The following is a 20956-nucleotide window of genomic DNA, read 5'->3' as shown; positions in this document are numbered from 1 at the left end:
CAAGAAGAAGCACATTAAGGTCCTAGAGTGGCCTATCCAGTCTCCAGACCTTAATCCCATAGAAAATCTGTGGAGGGAGCTGAAGGTTCGAGTTGCCAAACGTCAGCCTCGAAACCTTAATGACTTGGAGAAGATCTGCAAAGAGGAGTGGGACAAAATCCCTCCTGAGATGTGTGCAAACCTGGTGGCCAACTACAAGAAACGTCTGACCTCTGTGATTGCCAACAAGGGTTTTGCCACCAAGTGCTAAGTCATGTTTTGCAGAGGGGTCAAATACTTATTTCCCTCATTAAAATGCAAATCAATTAATAACATTTTTGACATGCGTTTTTCCGGATTTTTTTGTTGTTATTCTGTCTCTCACTGTTCAAATAAACCTACCATTAAAATTATAGACTGATCATTTCTTTGTCAGTGGGCAAACGTACAAAATTAGCAGGGGATCAATACTTTATTCCCTCACTGTACATACAAATTATTTCCCCTTTTTTGTGGAGTGCTCAATTGAGAAAATATTAAATGGCTATTCAACATTCTGTTGTTATCATTATTGTTACTCCTACCAGTCTGAGATTCTAGTTGGTTGAATCAGTAAACAATGAATGGGATTTAGACTGCGAAAGCATGAGCGTTGTATCGTCCATTCTGCAGGTGGCAGCTACCTGTTCTGGTTATCTACGCCTACACAGGCGCCAACACGAATGAATAGAGATGTAAGACTTTGCATTACAAACGCACAAATGTTGTAAACCGTCAGCTCGTAATTTTCAGGCATGCCGCAAACTATAATTGGGTCACGTGGGTCAACAGTAGAGCCCGTGTCACGGTGGTGAGATGTTTAATCCCTCGGCTGGTGTACAGGAGGTCGTCGGTCCTCCAGGTTTTCCCCTCCACATTTAGAAACATGCATTTAGAGTATTTGGCTGCCATACATTTCCACATGATAAGCCACTTTGTTGAGCTATCATTTGTGGCCAGGACGCTTCTGCAAAATAGCTATATAGCTCAATGGGCCTTAGCTGTAGATTAGAAACTTTTTATTTACTTTTCAGTGGCTAAAAATCCTGGCCGGGGGTTGACTTAGACCATCAGCCCTCTGGGATCGATAAAACGAGCACCACTTGTGGGGAAGTCGACAGTGTTTGTTCTCTGGATAGCCTTGACGCAACCACTGGCTCAGGACTGTAAACGGGAGATGACTCGCACCTCGAGGTTCATTTTAGCAGCAAATCACTTTGACTTTGCAAACAATGCAAACACTTCTGTGAACTGTACACGAAAAATGTATTTGATTATTATTTCACTAACGGGAAGGAACACTTCAACACGCATGTCAAAGACAAGAATTGTGCCCAGAGCACTCCCCCCCCTCCCGTCTTTCTAATAAATGCGTACAATATTTGCTGAGCTAATTTCAAAGCAACACATTTCAAAAAGGGACCGACAGAGGTGGTGAGAGAAACAACAAGAGGAGGAGGCGTGCGTCACCGCTGAACACAATGAAATATGACGACGCCTACGGGGGGCGAACGCCGCAATGGGATGCTCCATCAGGACGACTGACGAGGCGTTGCTGTGGCCAATTGTGCCCAACAGCTGTGAGACGTCACAGCTGACCGTCTACTCGCAACCCTTGGACCTGCTGCTGTTGTTTTCGCCTCATGCTGAGGTGTGAATCACTTCAGGAACAACAAGAAACACAAGTTTGAAAGAGCTCAGAGAGAACACTTTTTGCTAGGTAAGCAATGTAGTCGGAGGAACACGCAGCGGTGGAGCAGGTTCGCATCCTGCAATATGAACCTGGCGACCTGAGTTTGATTCATGGCCTGATCAACATCTGTCATATCTGAACCGTTCCTGTACCCCCACCACCTCTTCACAAGGCCACACTGTCCAGCTTGGTTAGGTCAGGCCAAACAACCTCCACAATCCACATAAGCTGGATAGGCCATCATCCAGCAGTAGATTGACAAAAGGGCTATACGTGTACGCATGATGAACATGCAGTGAAACACGCTTCACACAGCATGAGATAAGATGCTGTTGGTGTCTGGATAAAGACACACTTACAAAATATAAAATTCCTGCAGATCAAGTAACTGAAGTCTGCAGAAGGTCGTCAGAATAAACCGTTTCCCTTGCTAGGTGACTTGACTGATGGCACAACTTTGATGTTATGGTGACTGAACAAAAATGGATCTGTTGTTGCTCAGATGGTCGGGCAATTATGGACAAGGCAGTATTGGAATGGATCAGAATACAGTGCTGGGTCAACAAACAGAAAAACTATCGCGATCCACAAAAAGCTATTACCATAGATACATCGTCATTTCGTAGATAACTGCTCAGGAAGAGCGTCGCAGATGTGTCGGACGTAAATTAAGAGCTTCGTTATTGAGCTGGAACAAAACGAATGGCAGAGCCAAGCGACTTTCATATGCCGCTGCCAGAGCACCCTCTAGTGATGTCAAAAGTAAACCATTCTTGTTTTACCAGGTAAGGTTCACTGAGCGACGTAGCTCTTTTTCAGAAGCGACTTGGCCATAAATGATAGCTCAACCAAGTGGCTTATCACGTGGAAATGAAAAGCGGCCAGAAACTCGAAGTGCACCTTTCGAAACGTGGAGGAAAAAAATGGAGAAAAATCCACATGACCACGGGAAGAGACAAGCAAACTCCAAATATACAGGCATCACAGGGTCAAGATCGAACCCACGACCCTCCTCTGCAAACCAGGCGAGGAAGTTCACATCTAGCCAAGTTCGAGTCCTTTAAACACGCAAGGAGATCGACACGTTAGCGTCGTGTCGATCGATGCAGCGAGAGTTTGCTGCGTTGTGGGTTTATAGATCTCAGAGCACACAGCAGGAATATCAAGGCGGTCATGGGTAATGCAGGTTACTTCGTGTGGTCAGGAACCAGAATTTGACATGTGCATAAAAAAATCTCAACAAAATTTGCTTAAAAGAAAAAAAATCTATACAGGGTGGCCCAAAAGTCCGGACCATACGGTTATTTCATTTATTTTAACAGTGGCATACAAATATTATAATGTATTCTTTTAATTAATAGTGTATGCATTATCATTATTAATATCAAATGTTCTTCCTTTATAGATGACATTTAAACATGTAAAGAAAATGTATTGAAGACTAACAAGTTCAATACATTTTATGTATGCGAAAGAAGGCAGCTGTAATCTTAAAAAAAATCCTAAATTCATTTCAAAAGATAATTCATGCATGCATTCATGTTAATGGCAGTGACTCTGAAGATTTTGCTAATAGAAATTAAACAACCGTACGTGATTGAAACAAAAAATCATAACCTATGTGTCCTGACTTTTGGGCCATTCTGTATATAAAATCGGCAACGTTTCGGGCAATGGCCCCTCTGCATAGCACACAGAAAATAAATTAAGTGAGCGTATTGGCAGTCTATAATGTAGACTGTAGCAATGGTTATTAAACTGACCGTACTAGCAGTCTGTAATGTAGACTGTAGCCTGGTTCTTAACCTAAAAAAAACCATGACGTTTCGATCACAACACAAGCGATTGTCTCTATCCTCCTGAAGACGCTCGCTTGTGTTGTGATCGAAACGTCATGGTTTTTGTTTATATTTTTTCTTTTTTTATTTAATTTTTCAGGTTAAGAACCAGGCTACAGTCTACATTATAGACTGCCAGTACGCTCACCGAGGTTAAGAACCAGACTACAGTCTACATTAGTGGCTTTTGTTTTTTTTTATTATTTTCATTTTATTTATTTTTATTCACGTTATTTTCATTATTCTATCTACGTGACTTTACCGAAAGAACCAAAGAACACTGTATCACCGCTCCCCTACACGTGAATTAGCGTGTGTTTTATTTACAAAAGTCGATTGTAAAAGCCACACTGGCATGTATAAATATTAGTTTGATGCTGTAAAAAAAACACCCTAACTGTTTTATGGAATCCGTTTTATTTAGGTGACGCTTCCAAGAAATGCTGGCTCAAAACGTAGAATAAAACCTTGCAGCTGAGTGCGGGAGACAGCTTCATCAGAAGAGGCTTGAGGATGCGTCCGTGGCGAGTTCATCTCCGGGCGGTTGCATTAAAGCGCCGCGGGACAGCGTGAACAATCACCGGGTGAATTCCACGGCGAGTGTGTGATTCAAGGACACGGTGACCCTGAAATGTGCCATTCAGGGAGGGACATTTATCTCTCAGCGCAGTCGTGCAAGGCTGTCACTTGTCACACGCTCAATAACAAAAGTGAAATATGTGACGGGGGAAAATAATAAGAAAAAATACAGCAATTGTTCTTATTATTAGGCCCCAAAATAAATTTGTTTTGCAATCTGGTTTACCTATCTAAAAGTGAGGTATTGCGAATTAATTCGGCCTGAAGGCGTCGCTAGAAGGGATGATGGCCGATGGATGAGACTGGTGACAGAAAAGCATCTAAAGGAGCCCTGATATCTCAATTCGCTCTGGGTCCGTTGTTTTAATAACCTTTTACACGAGAAAGGATATACAATATATTTAATCATCACGTGCACGGTATACAATGCCACATTGCACTCAAGTGCGTGGCACACACAGCAAACTCCTCCATGCTGTTCATGACCTCAACACAATGCAACGGTCAATATCGGGGAAAGCCAGAGCAGGTTCAGACTCAAATTGCCACTCCGATTGCGCACTGTGGCCAGTGAGCGGAGCTCAGTCTATGGGATTATATAATGTATAAGAAATAACCTGTACACTACCATTCCCCATATACAAAGACAACAACAATAACAACTGCCATTTGCCACTAAGTGTCGGTGAGGTCACCAGGCAGCTTGCGATGGCTATGTGAACTGAGGACTCATTAAGTGTTGAAGGCTCTCTGGCAGCAAGTCACAGGACACACCCGGCAGTTAAAGGTTAACTAACGGAGATGTCCCCAAACTCATACACAAAGATCACTCCCTATAGCCTTAACAGACTATTGAGGCAAGTGCTGTCAGCGAGAACCTATGAAAGCCAGTACGGCACACGAGGGGGTGGGTAGCCAGCACTACGCCCAGTCGCCTTTGTCTCCCCAGTGGCGATGTTTACACACCGCACTAGGTATTCATTTAAGGCTGCGTCAACCTACGACTGATTCAGATAATCGTCGCTGGTGTTGGCCGTGAGTGGGAATGGAACTCAGGTCGCCAAGTTCGCAGCACAGAGTGCGAACCCCTGCACTACCGCTTCCCATAGATATACACACAACAACAACCGCCATTCGCCACTGAGTGGCGGTGACATCACCATGACGCTGGTGCCATGCTATGTGCACGTTGAGGCCACGTGAAGTGTCAAACGCCCGCTGACAGGAGGTCATGGGGCAGACCCTGATGCACCACCTGTGCCCCATACTGTGCCAACTTGCTGTGCTTTAGCCACCCGGCACTCCGCGCGTTGTTGTGAGTATCACTCCTCCCCCCTCCGTTGTTGTTGGAGGGCGACTGCCTCCAACTGCCCAGCAGCGTCCTTCAGGAGCCTCCTCCAGAGACCGATCTTGACACAGCTGGTACCAGTCGTCGGCAAGTCCATTCAGCTCCACATCCTCCTGTACCACATCACTTCATCTCTTCTCTAGCCCATGCCGCGCCTGTTTAGCCACCTCGATCCAGCCGAACAAAAGCTGTTTAGGCATGCAGTGGCTGGGCATGCAGGCTACATGACTGCCGGAGGAGCTCACCGATGGGACTTTGTCCAGATCTTTCAAGGATTTGTGAACTCCTCACACAATCCAGCCGAATTAAACCCAGGATGGATCTGAGGCAGGCCAGCGTAAATGTCTCTAACCGGCAAAGATGTTCCATTAAGGGGGTCCACGTTTCGTAAGTATAGAGAATGGAGGGAATGACTGTGGCCGAGACGACCTGAAGCTTCATGCGGAACAACAGACCAGGTAGCTTCCACACAGCATTGTGCAATCAATGAAAAGATAATGCCGCTTGACTAATTCGGAGTGAGACCTCTGCTGTTAAACTGGAGCCAGTCATGAGCACACTGCCCAGGTATGGGATACTCTCCACTCTCTCCACAACTGCCCCATCACCGATTGGGAGTTGTGGGGGTGGAGTGTTCGATGGTACAAAATACCCAGGCAGGTGCTTAGTTTTGGTGGGGCTGATGGTAAGGCCTTCTTAGTGGCAAGCGCAAGCTCCAGGTTCAGCAGCAGCAGCACCTCCAACTCCTCTAAGTGAGCAGCAATTACCAGATCATCGACATACATAACATGGTTGAGCAATAGGAAGCCATCCCTTGACCGCACCTGGGCATCGATCAGCGACCCATTGAATCTATACCAGATTGAAATTCCTCCGGTACAGCCAGTGGCGTCACTAGTGTTGGTGTCACCTAGTGCGGTAACTCATGGTGTCACCACCCCCCATGGACCTCCTCCCGTACCAGACCATACAGATTTCTTACTTGATACATTACTTGTAAGTTGGGCTTACGAAAAACAATTGTTATTACAACTAACTACAGGGATATTTTTATAAAAAAAATAATGCATTTCTGCTGAAACACTGCACAAAAATTGTATAGAGTCATTTTGGTGTAACCCCCTCTGATGGTGTCACCCGGTGCGGTCCGCCCTGGTGACGCCACTGGGTACAGCTATTAAAGGCTTCACGAACTACGTGGTCGAAATAGATGTTAAATAATGTGGGAGCCAGAGGACATCCCTGTCGCGCCTCAAGGTGAACAGGGAATGGCTCCGACTCCCGGCCACGTAGTTTTACCCGGGCCCGCTCACCATCATGAAGGTCCTGAATGATTGTGAGCAGAGGGTCAGGGACTCTGAAAGCACGAAGAACAACCCAGAGCCCAGGCCTTCTGATGGTATCATAGGCCTTGACCATGTCAATAAAGCATAGATGTAGGTCTTGTTTGAATTCCTTATACCTTTGCTGTAGCAGACGGACAGAAAATATGGCATCTGTGCAGGACCGCCCATTCCTGACACCGCATTGGGGCTCCGCAAGCCTCGCCTCAGCGTGCCTAGCAAGGCGATGTTGAATAATCCTTGCCAGGACCTTTCCCAGCACACTGAGGAGTGAGATGCCCATGTAGTTATTACAGTCTGTGCGGTCCCCCTTCCTAAAGAGGGGGACCACCAGGGCATCCTTCCAATCCTGCGGAACCCGCCCAGTGGTCCAGACTGTTGTTATGATGTCATGTAGGGCAGTCTGTGCACAAACGCCACCCTCCCTCAGCATTTCGCTTGGGAAATCATCTCTGCCCGGTGCCTTTCCTGGTCTCAGACTCTGGATCGCCTTCAGTACTTCCCCAACAGATGGCACCTCAGTCAGCCACTCACAGGGGGTGACGTCTTCTTACAATATTTGAGGCACCGCAGCCTCAGCAGGGTCATCCCCACTTTGTCCCACATCGGAGAATGAGGAGGTTTTACCGCAGCGAAGGCTGCGGTAAACCTCCTCATTCTCCGACGTGGGATGCTGTAGCCGATGAGAGTGGGCCTGTCGCTTTTTCTCAGCCAGCTTGAACACCTCCTGTCAGCCAGGGTCTCTGGGGAGGTCTGGACCGTGTACCCAAAGCAGCCATTGTAGCTGCATGAGCCACAGTCCTAAACCTTGCCCATTTTCCCTCGACATCAGGAGGAGTGGGGGACGATGCCAACCCCAGCCGCAAGCGATGATGAAATTCTCGCTTGCAACTTTCATCAGCTCGCTGAGACAATGCCACTAAGGGTTTGAATGACGTCTGGGTGTACACGCACCACCGGAGTGGAAGAATGGCAGGCGCATCTTACAGATGACAAGTCGATGGTCAGTGGACAGTTCAGCTCCACGGTAGGTCCTGGTGTCAAGGACATGGGCCCGCATCCACTGTTCCGTCACTATGTAGTCCACCAGATGTTCTTGCTTAGACCTGGCATGCATCCATGAAGTTGTGTGGATGCGCCGATGCCGGAACAGCATGTTGGTAATTACAAGCCCATGGGCTGCACAAAAATTTAGCAGCCTCCTGCCGTTGTTATTGAGCTGATCTGGCCCATGCCTTCCAATCACTCCAGACCAGGTGACAGCCTCATGACCAACTCGGGCATTGAAGTCACCCAACATAATGACTCTATCCCGAGGGGCCACGTGAGCTAGCACCTATGACAAGAGGTCATAGAAGGCATCTGACTAATCGGACTTGCCTGCATCCTTCCACGGATGTTCGTCTTCGGTGGGGGCATAAGAAACCACGACCACCACTCCTCACCTCTGGTTGATGAAAAGGCAAGCCCAAAGTAGCCTGGGGCTTACAGGTTCACACTCCTCACCGCCATGCTCCCACGCACCCCTCATTCTTTTGTTCAGAAGAAGAGCCACTCCCTGTTGTTTGGCAGTCTCCCGCCCCGAGAAGAGGATTGTCCACCCCTCATGGTGGCAGGAGCCAGAGCCGGTCCACCGGACCTCCTGAATACCACAGAGATCCAGGCGGTACCGGTCCAGCTCCCGACAGACTTGTGGCAACCTCTCCTCCGCAGTGAGCGTTCGAACATTCCACGTGGCCCCACTTAGTAGTTTTTCGTTGTTTCTGGAGGAGCCCCGAGGGTAAGGATTCAGTCTCCTGGCTCCGCCAAATGGGGTTTGGCCAGGAGACGTCATAGACACCTGTCCCCCCGGGGCCTCCGGCACAAGCTTATTAATTACAATTTTCAGTCGTGATTTTATGGTAATTAGTTGAAGGTAGAGGGATTACCAGCCCCTCGCACCCATCTAGAACCCCAATTTGGCCGCTGTGGTGGTTACAAACGCCATGAGGGTAAAGGCCAATTTAAATTGACCCACGGCACTGCCCACCACAGTGTTGCCGTCCAGCACCACGAGGAGGTAGGGGGTTGTTTTTGCCGAACCACACACATACACAGACAGACACACACAGAAAAGAGATACATCTCTCATGCTAAAATGCAATAAGCATTGTTGAAATGCGTCAATTAAGGATTAATGAAAATATGCAGATCCGTTTACATTAAGTTAATACTAGGAATGCCATCCCAGACACTGTGGCTTGCGATGTTTTAAGGATAGTAAATTTTAGTCTGTGATTTGCTGCCATCTGCTGATAACACAATGAAACTTCATCCAAAAAGAGCACATTTTGTATGCAACTTGTATGAGCTTGAGCTCAGTTTCACAATCTCATCTCTCATGTGGGTTCTATGCGAACTACAGTTCAAGTCGACAAATTGCATAATAATTTATTTGAATATCATTTTTTAATAGCAATATTTTTTTACTGCTAAATTGATTTATGTTTGTACAATGTTTCCCATTTCTCCTCTAATTCAGTTGTTTTGTGATTTGCTTCATTGCTGCACGTTGTTTAATTATATTTATTGCTTTGGTCATTTTGGTGACCAAGGTCACTCTTGAATTCTCACCCTGGTTAAACAAAATAAACTTGAAACTATAAACGCAGCTCATATTAAGGTTGTGATCATTAACATCATTGAAAAATTCTCCACTCAGAAGTCTCCGCTTAAAGCGCTTTATCGGAAAAGGGTAAAAACAACCTCGCCGCTAAGATCACAAGATCCCGCGTTGTGCGGCAATCAGCGCATGTGCAGTTGACAATAGCACGGGACTGAGAAAACTATATTACTAAACAATACCAAGAGTTTCCTTCTCAAAATTTCAGAAAGGCTCAATCTCAGACACACGGTAAGCTGGCAGTCCATACCTGTCACCCCCTGCCCACTTTCACATAGCCCAGGGGTCGAGAACCAATACAAGGGCCATTTTTTTTCAAATTCGATTAAAAAAAACACAATATTTTAAGATGAGACAATCCTCAATAAATAACGTCACAGAACCGTCCTCAATGAGCCGCATGCGGCTCCGGAGTCAGAGGTTGTCGACCCCTGCCCATGGTAAACTGAACTTCCATGGTGACCTGGAAGGATTTCCATAGTTAAGTGCAACCAAAATAACAAGGGCCATTTTTTTTCAAATTTCAAGATCCGCACTGCAGTACTTAATGAGCCGCATCCGGCTCCGGAGCCAGAGGTTACCCCCCTGACATAGCCACACCTACTCAATCAATAGCCCCACCCACTAAGCAGGTGTCTCTTTCGAACCTCGGACCCACCTACTCCTCTGATAACCCCGCATCAACAACTCGGGGAGCTCTGCCTATTGAGTCGAATGAGGACAGGATCTAAACAGAAACAAAATCCCACATTTAGAAAACACTTTAGGACACTGGGACAGTCTTTCTGAAACCGGCACTGTCCTAGCCAATGAAGGTTGTTTGGTAACTTTAGGCAATGAATGAGCCATGGCCAGCCACAAGCAGCCTAATCCTAAAAAAGGCCACATGAACGGATAAAGTAAATAACATTTTTAACACTGGCAATTAATATCAACTCAAAAAGTTGCTCTATTTTGCATTAAGCCGATCCATAGGATTTTTTGGGATTCATTTGAAATGCTTTGGACTGGTCCTTAACTGATTGAGATTCCTCGGTCACTCAGAGAGCCACTCCAAGCTGGCTTGTGCGGCTGCCTTGCTCAATCAGCACTGCCCCCTCTTTGCGCAAGCCAACTCCAGACACCAACAAAGAAGCGACGCCGCCATACATAGCATCTAAATGCCACATGAGTGACAGCTAATACATTACAGCAATAGTGTCCTTTGCGGCGATTTGTGCCGAGTCAGCAGTCCGTCAAAATTGAGGCAGATGCTTTTGGCAATTCGAATGTGAAATGCATCTCAAATTTCCCCGTGGATATTAAGGATCCTGGGATGATCTTTCATAGATGGCAGGTGCTAGCCATCAGCAGGAATCATGCATTTAAAAACACCTTGAGGTTTTTTTTCTTTCTCCTATTTCTATTTCACCTGTGATAAAATCACACAGAATGCAACCGATTTCATCAGATCTCCGGAGTTAAGCAGGATAAGCCTGGACAACCACCATGAATAAAACAAGTGTTGTAGGTTTCTGTGGGGCTAAGCTTTTAGCAGAGGACTGTTCAGCAAAAAATTAAATATTGTCGTGTACTATGCATCAACATCTATGCCCTCCACTGTCAACCAATCTGCACTGAAAAGCGTATTTGAGTACGGTCAGATAACCTCCACAACCCGTAGAGCAAGGGAAGGCCCTCATACAGCAATGGATTGACACAAGGACTCAACGTGTAATTTCCTTTCAACTATACTATTGGTGTCGTGTCATGTATTATGGGGAGTTTTGTGCAGTCATTGTTGGCCGGCTAGAAGCCATCACCTCTTTAGACTTGAGAATCTAGTCCGAATTTGCCTAAATTTGAGGAATTAACTTGCAAATCACCCAGTTGGGATTATACATAACCAAACATTGCCCTGTACTGCGAACACTTCGCGAGACCCTCTGGGAAAAAAAGTCAATACACTAATTTAGGCTTTGCTGGGTAAACGAGCATAGTAATAATACACAATAATCATCTGGATTTGAACATAAGACCTCAGCACTTCTGGCTCAGTGCTCTGACACAACATTGAATCCCTGTACTCGGCCAGTATTAATCTTAAGGCCTTAAAACATTCCGTTGCATCTGCCATCAGATGAGTACTGACCCGTGTCATCCAGTAGGGTGCAGTGAGTTGCAGATACAGCCAGGGGGCAGCCCGCAAAAGAGAGAGAGAGAGAGCCCGTCGGATAATCTCAAAACAACTCAATTAAATCTTGACTTAAGCTTTCGTGACTGCAGGAATTCGTATTCTTTCGATCGCAACACAAGCGGTCGTCATCGATGACGACCGCTTGTGTTGCGATCAAAAGGTCGTAGTTTTTTTGTTATTTTATTTTAACTATCTTCGTGACTTTACCGAAAGACCCAAAGAATAACAACTAAATTTGTATCATCAATTTAAGTGAGGGATTTTTTTTATCGAGGGGGTTACAAGTGGCTAATTATGACCTTGCTTCTTTACTGAAAACGTTGCCTGGATTCCGGGTCTGAGCTCAGGTTATATTTTCTTTGTAAAGCAGATAATAAAACTGGAGCGCAGGAGGAAAGAACACTTTTGGTCGTGCGTAGGAATCCTAGGTCACTCACCAGATCACCTGGACTGTGGCTAATCTGTCAGAGTTCGGAAGTCAAGCAGGTTTGAGCCTGGATAGCACTTCATCATTTACAAGGTGGTCGTCCAAGGATGTGTGAGGCTACGTGTTGGGCAGCATAGAGCAATGCAGCAAAATCCAACGTTGTATCGTACTCCAACGCTTACACATCTATGCTCTCCACCGTCACCAACCACCATTGCACAGCGTGGTGACGTACAGTCATACAACCCTGAACCAACCGCAGAGTGGCGAGTGTAAATGAGCCAAAGCCAAGGTGACATTTGCAAGAACAGGGCGGCGCCCTTACAAAAAACAGAAGGCCGCCCCACGTGTTGAACAGCGCGGCGCACTTGACGTTAACTCCGGGCGCTTAACGCTACACCCTACACGCCAACCCAACAAAACATGTGAGTTAAGAATTGCTTGTTTTGCTTTGCATTCCGGCGTCAGGAAAAGCATTTGGAGGAGACAAAGCGGGGGCGAGCGCAGCGTGTCAAGGATCACCGGTGAGCGTCACGATGCGCGTTTTTTTGCGAGAGTGCTGTATCCAAAACATCATCACGCATCATGATCATCATGGTCCATGGGCCAACATAGCCCCTAGTAGGCGTCCACTGCACGTTTCGTCATTTGTTTCCACTGTCCTCTCTGTCTTGTGCCAATATGCTCATGGATGGCCACATCATACTGGCACCGATCTCTTATGCTGACGTCAAGCCATTCTCTGTGAGGTATGCCTCTCTTTCCGGTTCCTTCCATTTTCCCCAAACAACACACTTGTAATGTATTCCTGTTGTTGTCCACCCTACATATGTCTTAGAATAGTGCCAGTTTCATTTTCATCACTGCCTGCATCATCAGGTCTTCTGCTATGTGCAACCTTTTTCTTACTTCTACGTTGTGGTCACTGCTTGGGTCCAGTTTAGACGCAGTATCCTTCTTTAGCAATACATTTCGAATGGCAATATGTTATCTCTGTCAGGAAACATCATCACTCAAAACAATCGCGCGGAATCACTTCTTAGTCCTCTTTGCAAGCGGCAAAATGTTTGGAAAGTTAGATGAGCGCGCGTACCAGACAGCATTTGCAGTCATGGGGGGGGGGGGGGGGGGGGGTAATGGTTACTATGTATATTCCCAATTAAATCATTTGTGGTGTCATTTTCAAAATGACCAAATTTGGACCATGACGCCGGCACACTGACACCGCAGGCGCTTTAACGTTCGCTGTGAATCAAGACGGCGTGTACATATTTACGGTCGATACAATAACGCAATCTGCAACGTGCACGGCTGTCACGGGCGCTCTCAGGAATGTCCAGGGAAGCCACTGTATTCGAACCGTGATCCTCTGCGACAAGCGGCAAACACGCTACCGGCTGGACCGCGTCACCGCCCCAAAGACAAAGGTGCAGCCTTGCAATTGTTCGCTTACACCACTCGTGGTGGAAAAGACCTCCACGAGAGAGCTCCAGAGGGTATTTTACCACCTCTTACATGCTCTATCAGAACTTTATTTATGCTAATTCCCTTCACCTGATGAAGGCCACTTGTGTTGTGGCCGAAACGTCGTGATTTTTGTTGTTTTATTTTTTACCTACGTGACTTTACCGAATAGAACCAAAGAGTATGGATCCTTGCAGTCACGAAAGCTTCAAAATCTAGAATCTTGGAAGAGGTTGGCATACCCGCACTTTACCCCACCACACCCAACCTTACGATCGACTAACTGCGGCTGTCGTCAATTTATGCTGCTGGGTGGATAAAGGTGGGAGGGATTTGAGATATATCCCACCATTGCCCCGTTGGGAGATCGAACTGAGCTGGCAACCTCTGGATTGCAAGTCTAGATGGTTTATCCATTACACGACAGCACTTGAGAGAGGGCGGTGTGTGGGTACAAAATTTTGCGGAGCCTGAGTCACCAAATCCTGCTGGCTTTAAAACCGGTTTCTATTAATCTATCCCGCCAGCTGCCGTTTAGCGTTAAGAATCGAGAATCGTTCACGTAATGCTGAGCCAACTTCCAACCAGCTTAGGCTCCGCAACGGTGTCTCTCAGGGTGCAAATTGAGATAGATAATATCACGTGACAGACATTAAATCTAAAAATATAAGGCACCACCAAGTATTGTGGGTAACAAATCCACACTTCATAAGCACAACACAGGGCAAATAGAGTATCCACGCAACAGGCTAATGATAGTGCGCCATGATATTTCGTCTCTGATTGCACGCTTTTGTTCCCAATGGGGTGTGCACCACCAACCTCGACACTCATTTGAGCAGGAAATCACTTTCGCGTCTTCCCAATGAAATAATGCAATATTAGGACAGAAAGCTATCCCGACGAACTCACATTCTCTCCGTAATTAAATAAATTATTTGGTAATGCAGCGTCATTGGCACTGGTGCAACAACCATAATTGGGTCCAACAACAACACTGCCTTAAAATAAAAACATTATCTGTAATGTTTCTGGCAATGGACTTTCTTCAGAGTTACAAAAACAATTATATAAAGGCAGTGTTGCTGTTTTATTATTAATTGTGCTTGTGCACCCCTGCCAACGCAGCAGCATCACTAAATAATTATATTTAATTTTGGTTCTTAGTTGTTTGCTTGGCCAGCATCCAGAAAAAAATTCCCCTGTACTATACATACTATACAAGACAAAACAATTACAATACCACGTGGATTTATAGAGCATCTAATCGCGACCACATCTCAAGACGCTTTACAGTTACAGTGGATATATTTATTTTACAGATAAGGAGTCAGTGGTAGACAGACGCATGGAGTCAACAGCATGGATGGCTGGAGGGAAGGGAGTTCCAGACCATGTGGGCAGCAGAGGAGAATGAGCAACCTCCCACGTCCAGAAATAACAATTTGCCACCACTTTCAGTGCCGCATTATCTCACACCAAAACCGTGCTGAACTCCAAAGGGACACTGCTAATGCTAAGGTTTCCAAGCCAACATCGACATCCCGGACACTCGTTTTTCAAGAAAGCTCTCATATGGAGTGCAGGCCTCTTTGCTAAAGGTCACAGCCTCGCATTGACTCCTCGTAGTCGCTTCGTCAATATTCTCACATTCTTAAAGAGGCCTCAAAAGTATACAGGAGAGCCGATAGGCAACTTATTGTTATGTAAGTGAAATATTACTTTCCGTCCAAGGGAACTTTGTCTTTACAATGACTACAAAACCATTCTCTATAAAATGTACAACAGGACCACAAGTAAAGAATAAAATGTTAAATTGTATACCGTACACGGCACCCAAACTAGTTCAAGCTAATAACCTAACCTATCGCTGATAAACTATTAAACAGAACCCGTTTGCAAAAACAAAACATACAGTTTCACTAAGATTAGACTGCCGTGATGCACCCACACGTCTTGCCTGTTGTGCCGATGCTTTCTGCATTCATGCTTCTTTTTTTCCCCTCCTGCGCTAGGAAATACAATTCTGGTCGCAACCGTAGTCTCACGGCGCAGCCCAACATTCCGAGGTCCTCAGCACAGCACGCGAAGCCGTTTGCCAAGACATGTGGCAGTTTGCGCAACGCATGGATTCGCCGGGTCAAGCGAGGCAGCTGGGAATGGCTGCCGCTGCAGCGGGCGTGGGGAGTTTACCATCGCACGTATATATGCGGCACAGCCTGCACACACCTGCGAGGAACAACAAAAATTGGAGGGTAGGGATGGGTCAAATTATTTTTTTCAAATGTAGGCCATGGTGGCAAGATGTTAACTATCTTGCCTGGTATCCAGGAGATTGTGGGTTCGATCTCGATCCTGACGCCTGTATATTTAGAGTTTGCATGTTCTCCCCGTGGTAGTGTGGATTTTTCTCCTTGTCCTCTGGTTTTTTCCTCTACATTTAGAAACTCGAGTTGAATACATTTGGCTGCTGTTAATTTCCACATGATACATTTGTGGCCAGGTCGCTTCTGAAAAAGTAATATAGAGGTCATTGGGCCTTACCCATAGTTTTAGTACAACTCCTCCACCAATCCGCTTGTGGATGAAGGCCTCTCTTCTCCACGCCGGGGTCAGCCATGGGAATCGTTTGATCATACTACACCACGTTGGTCTGTGCAGATTGGTGACCCAATTGGAGGAGCCCAGGACCAATTCGTATATCATTCAGGTTGTGGAGTTCATAGTGCACTGCGCCATCCATCTCTCTGCCTCCACCCCCCCCGGGGGCGGTACGGAGAGGAATTTGCGCTAACCTAAAACGACTGCACCTGCAAACTATGCGATTGTTCCACGCAGTTCTGATCAAAGCCAATAAACACTGGTGTGCAAATTCACACACCCGAGTATATAAATCTGCTGTGCCTATGCCTTCTGCGTATCATCCAGTTTTGTTTCCCTGCTGCGCTAGAAAACACAATTCTGGATGCAAACACAGCTTACACGCAAGCCCGCAATGAGAAGGTTCTCTACACAGCGTGTGAATCCGTTTGCCTGTTTCCCTGCTGCGCTAGGAAACACAATTCTGGATGCAAACACAGCTTACACGCAAGCCCGCAATGAGAAGGTTCTCTACACAGCGTGTGAATCCGTTTGCCTGTTTCCCTGCTGCGCTAGGAAACACAATTCTGGATGCAAACACAGCTTACACGCAAGCCCGCAATGAGAAGGTTCTCTACACAGCGTGTGAATCCGTTTGCCCAGACATCTGGCAATTTGCCCAACGTGTGGATTAACTGCAGTGACATGGCTGAGCAGTCGCGCTTGTTGCAGGGGTACGTAGTTCGAATACAGCAGCTGTCCTGCTTTTTACTATGTTGTATATCAACCAAAAATGATACACCATCTGTTTTACAGTGGCAAGTGGGCCATTGTGTGCTGGCAGCATGGTCCACATTTTTTTAAGTTACCCACATATTACTCAAATGGATAAATACAAAGTATCAATCGCCCTCTACTGCAAACATTTGGAAGACAATGCTGAAAAAAGTCATGAGGATCAGGTGAGGTTTTCCTGGGTAAACACATGTAATGAATAATAAGTTGGTTTAAGTGACTTCCTATGAAGACTACAAACATTTTAAATGATCATGAAGTTCAACGTAAATAAAAAATTACGTCAAAATTGTTCATTTGTTCCATTTTATAAATTTGCCAGTGTGTTTTAATAGTAATATGCAAGTATGATGATGATTAACATTGATAAGTGTACATTTGTGTCTGTAGGTGGGTAAATGTTCCTGCTGCCCACGAGTACCTGGTGCAATGTGCAAACTGGTGAGACAAAGGCGGCCGGACGTGGTGCTGGCCACCCACCTCCTCGTGTGCCGTGCCTTCAGAGGTGCTCACTCACAGCACTTGCCCCAAAAAGTCAGTGAAGGCTATACGGGGAATCTTCGCCTTTGTTGCGTATGCGTGCGAGTATGTGCGTGCGTTTTTTCAAGATTGTGTTTTTGTGCATGAAATGCTTAAATAACTGTGCGCTTCCACATGCTTTAATTAACTCGGTTGTTGTTTGTGTGATATGTATATTTTGGCATGATAATGCATTTGTATCTCTAATACACACCGGCAAAGTCACTGGAGACAAACCTGAGACAGGACTTGTTTCACAAGAGTCTAAACATGGATAAGAATTTTCTGTATCTCTGGAGATGGAGTGAGAAAGAGCGATGAAATTAGCCTGTGCGCATGTGCTGGGTGGTTTGTGGCATGGAGACGGGTTAAGGAGGCCTCTATCCAGCAGGGGATTGATAACAAACATGTAGCAGATTGCTATGTTTATCCACAACAAACATATATTCTGAGTAAACCATCTGATGTAAATGCAATTAGTGCTGACGTGTTCATAATTGGAAGATTATTCTGAACAAATGCCCAATTGATCAGATTGCAAGAGCTGTTGAACTAAATTGAACTGTGTTCATGACACAATGTCAGGATGGGCATAACTGGTCGCCAAACCGATATCCCTCATTTGCACCGCTCTCTGAAAAGGGGTGCGAGGGATCGAAGGTCAAAAGAAGTGGTAAGTAACGGGTGGGCCTTTATAACCATTATGTTTCCATGGCAACATAACATTCAGACTTAACTTCTTATGGAAGGGGCATTTCCCTAGGAGATACGAGAACCATATGGGGCTTTCCTTCAGCTATTGCAAACAAGCGAAGATCATTTTTGTCACAGGTCTGTGCACAGTGTAAGTATGTATGTTGGACTTATTTCGCACAATACGTAGCCAACCGTGCTAACCAGAGGTGCGGCGGAAGGACAACAAATTAAACACAATAATCAGTTCTAAAGAAATGAGTTTTCAATCTAGATTTAAAAGTGCATAGCTCCAGTGGCTTCCATCTTATCGGAAGGAATAGACGCATGCAGCACAGCATTTTGGAGACAAGGGTTGGTGGATCACGTGGATTTTTCAAACTCAATAACCCGCTGGGGTCGACAAGGTGACTAACAGATAGGACTATATCATATATAGATAAACTCATCTGCGTGGACCTGTTTGATTGATATCCCCGCATATGAGTTTAGTTTTCTACAGGCGCCCCAGATTCCTCTGAATCTGCTTGACCGTCCGGACAGAGACGTCTTGTTCCTTCTTCGAGTCTCTCGTGAACATATCGCATAATGGTCATACAGCCCTCGTGTAAGACTTATAGTTTTAAAACACTTAGTAATGTACTGATTAAATCTATCCATAGCTGAAAAGACCTCTTTGTTCATAAACCTTTGAGTGTATAGGCATATAATGAACGCAGCCCTTGTGATATTAAGGCTAAACGTTTTCGGTGTCCTGGTGAATTTAAAGGAAAGAACTCAAAGCGCAAACAGCTCGTCTCTGATAGATACACACCGTAAGGAAACGCTTCATCGAGATTGTAAAGGCAATTTTCTCGTTGGAGATCTCTCAAACTCACCGTCAAGTGAACTGGAACGCCCAGCCAAGGTACACATCTAAGGCATCGGCACTATTTGTTAAAAGAGTCGACAAGCTCATTATTGTCACGCCCTGAAACTTTACAGCTGTCTCTCCGTTCATCCAAGGACACGGTTGTGTGTTTTCAGGGAAACTACAGAACCGCTAAACCAATCACTACCGAATTTACTATACAGCTTATGCACAGATGTGAAGCGTTATTGGTAAATATTTACCAATGCTTTAGCAAACAATGATAATTATCTAATCTGGCACGACGATGGTGTGGGCGGAAACTCACAAGACATGAGTGTGGATGCCTTACACACACCCACAGGGACGTCTTTCACTCGGAGGACAGTGTGGCCTGATCCGCCAGAGAAGGAACTATCACTCACTTGCAAGAGCGTGAAACTAATGTTGTAACTTGTGTGTGTACACGTGTCCATACGCATCAATTTGTTACGTGTGTTAGCGCGACCTTAACACCCCAGCAAAATAAGGCTTCCTAAATATTCTGGCTTGCCAGCTTGTTTATTATTATTTTTTTGGTGTCGTACCTTCCTTTACAAGCCCTCTAGATATATCATTGGGTTGGCGAATATTGTACCACACAATAGCAGAAGAGGAGACCACTACAAGGACATGAATTGTCTTGCGTGCTGTATTGTCACACAACTGACAATCATTATTTTTTCGATGCAATTAAATGATGAAAGAGACGCTGTTGGAAAGCTGAAGCCTTGCAAAGAGGACGATGCTGGGAAAACCAGGCAGAGGCAGCGACCGCTGCTGCGAGGGGGCAGACACGTGTGACTCACCAGGCTTGCGGTGAGTGATGGCGCCGACTGGCCCAGCGCCTGGTTCCTCATGCGCACCAGGTTGGAGGAGGAGCCGCCACCGCCGACGCCGCCACCGCCGCCTGCATCCGAGTGCTGCGCATGCAGCTGGTGGTAGCCCCAGTAGGGATGCCCTGTCGCCCCTCCATGGCTGCTCACCGACACGGGCAGCAGGAATTTGCCTGCGCAGCACGCAATGACAGCAGCGGCAGCCGGAGCAGCAGCCGAATGGTTACTGAACGTCTTTAATGCTTTAAATTTTTACCAAAGTCGTAGCCAAGTGATGTGATGTTTCGGGTACCGCACGTTGTTCGGCACGACGTCCGACGTCTCACTTAAAGTGCCGGGAGCTTCTTGGATAAATGAATTCCCAGCACGTGGGCTGAAACGTCGGACATCGTGCCCAACAACACCGTGGTATACCCTCAAAGCACGTTAGGGCTACACAGGACAACCATGTAAACCTACGTGGTAACATGATGCAAATCATATTCGAGGATAACAAATTCACAAAATGATGGAATATATGTGGCCGAGGGGGAAAGTGAAGAACACACATCAGAGTATGTAAACCTCAGGCAGATCTTGAAGATAGAATAGGATGGAAATTATTAAATAAAGAGGCTGACAAATGCAGGTTGGAATGCTTTTGAGAAACTGAACTTAAGAATTAAAAGCATTATTCCAATGTGCCAAATGCTATTACACGTGGATCCAAAACAGACATTTCCCAAGAAATATAACAAAAGGTTAAAAGCGTGCAAAGAAGCTTGGAATTACACTGAGAAAGAAGGGAATAAGAACACATGGACTTGAGACACCACATTGATCCAAGGGTTATAAGTGGGCAGGACACACGCCGCCCAAGGACATCTACCACGGAGTTTTCATAGTTTAGTTTCATAGTTTCATTTATTTGGTATAGCCCTGTGAGCCATTCGGCTCTTGAATCGGGTGCAACCGCAACAAACAAAAAAAACAAAAACATGAACAAGAAAAACATCTTAAAGTGACTATGTGTTGACTGTGCAAACAGAAAATCCAGGAAAAAACATCTAAATATTCCTGAAATAGCACTGTACACCAACGCTGTGTGCAAAAATCC

The 20956-nt window shown here is 45.8% G+C and overlaps 1 protein-coding gene across 8 annotated transcripts in view; it reads right to left on the bottom strand.

The window, feature by feature from the left end:
* LOC116948956 (microtubule-associated serine/threonine-protein kinase 3) overlaps positions 1 to 20956 on the bottom strand; it is a 301721-nt gene that overhangs the window by 234647 nt on the left and 46118 nt on the right. For all 8 annotated transcript variants that reach the window (XM_076071928.1, XM_076071930.1, XM_076071926.1 and 5 more), the window contains exon 3: positions 19834 to 20033. In XM_076071928.1, the coding sequence (XP_075928043.1) occupies positions 19834 to 20033 (200 nt within the window). The remainder of the gene's footprint in view (positions 1 to 19833; positions 20034 to 20956) is intronic.

Source organism: Petromyzon marinus, chromosome 35 (genome assembly GCF_048934315.1).
Source record: "Petromyzon marinus isolate PM22_M1 ecotype Great Lakes invasive population chromosome 35, UKy_Petmar_22M1.pri1.0, whole genome shotgun sequence".
In the NCBI taxonomy this organism is placed as follows: domain Eukaryota; kingdom Metazoa; phylum Chordata; class Hyperoartia; order Petromyzontiformes; family Petromyzontidae; genus Petromyzon; species Petromyzon marinus.
Note: the sequence above shows the minus strand (reverse complement) of the source record. Positions and strands in the feature narration are given on the sequence as shown.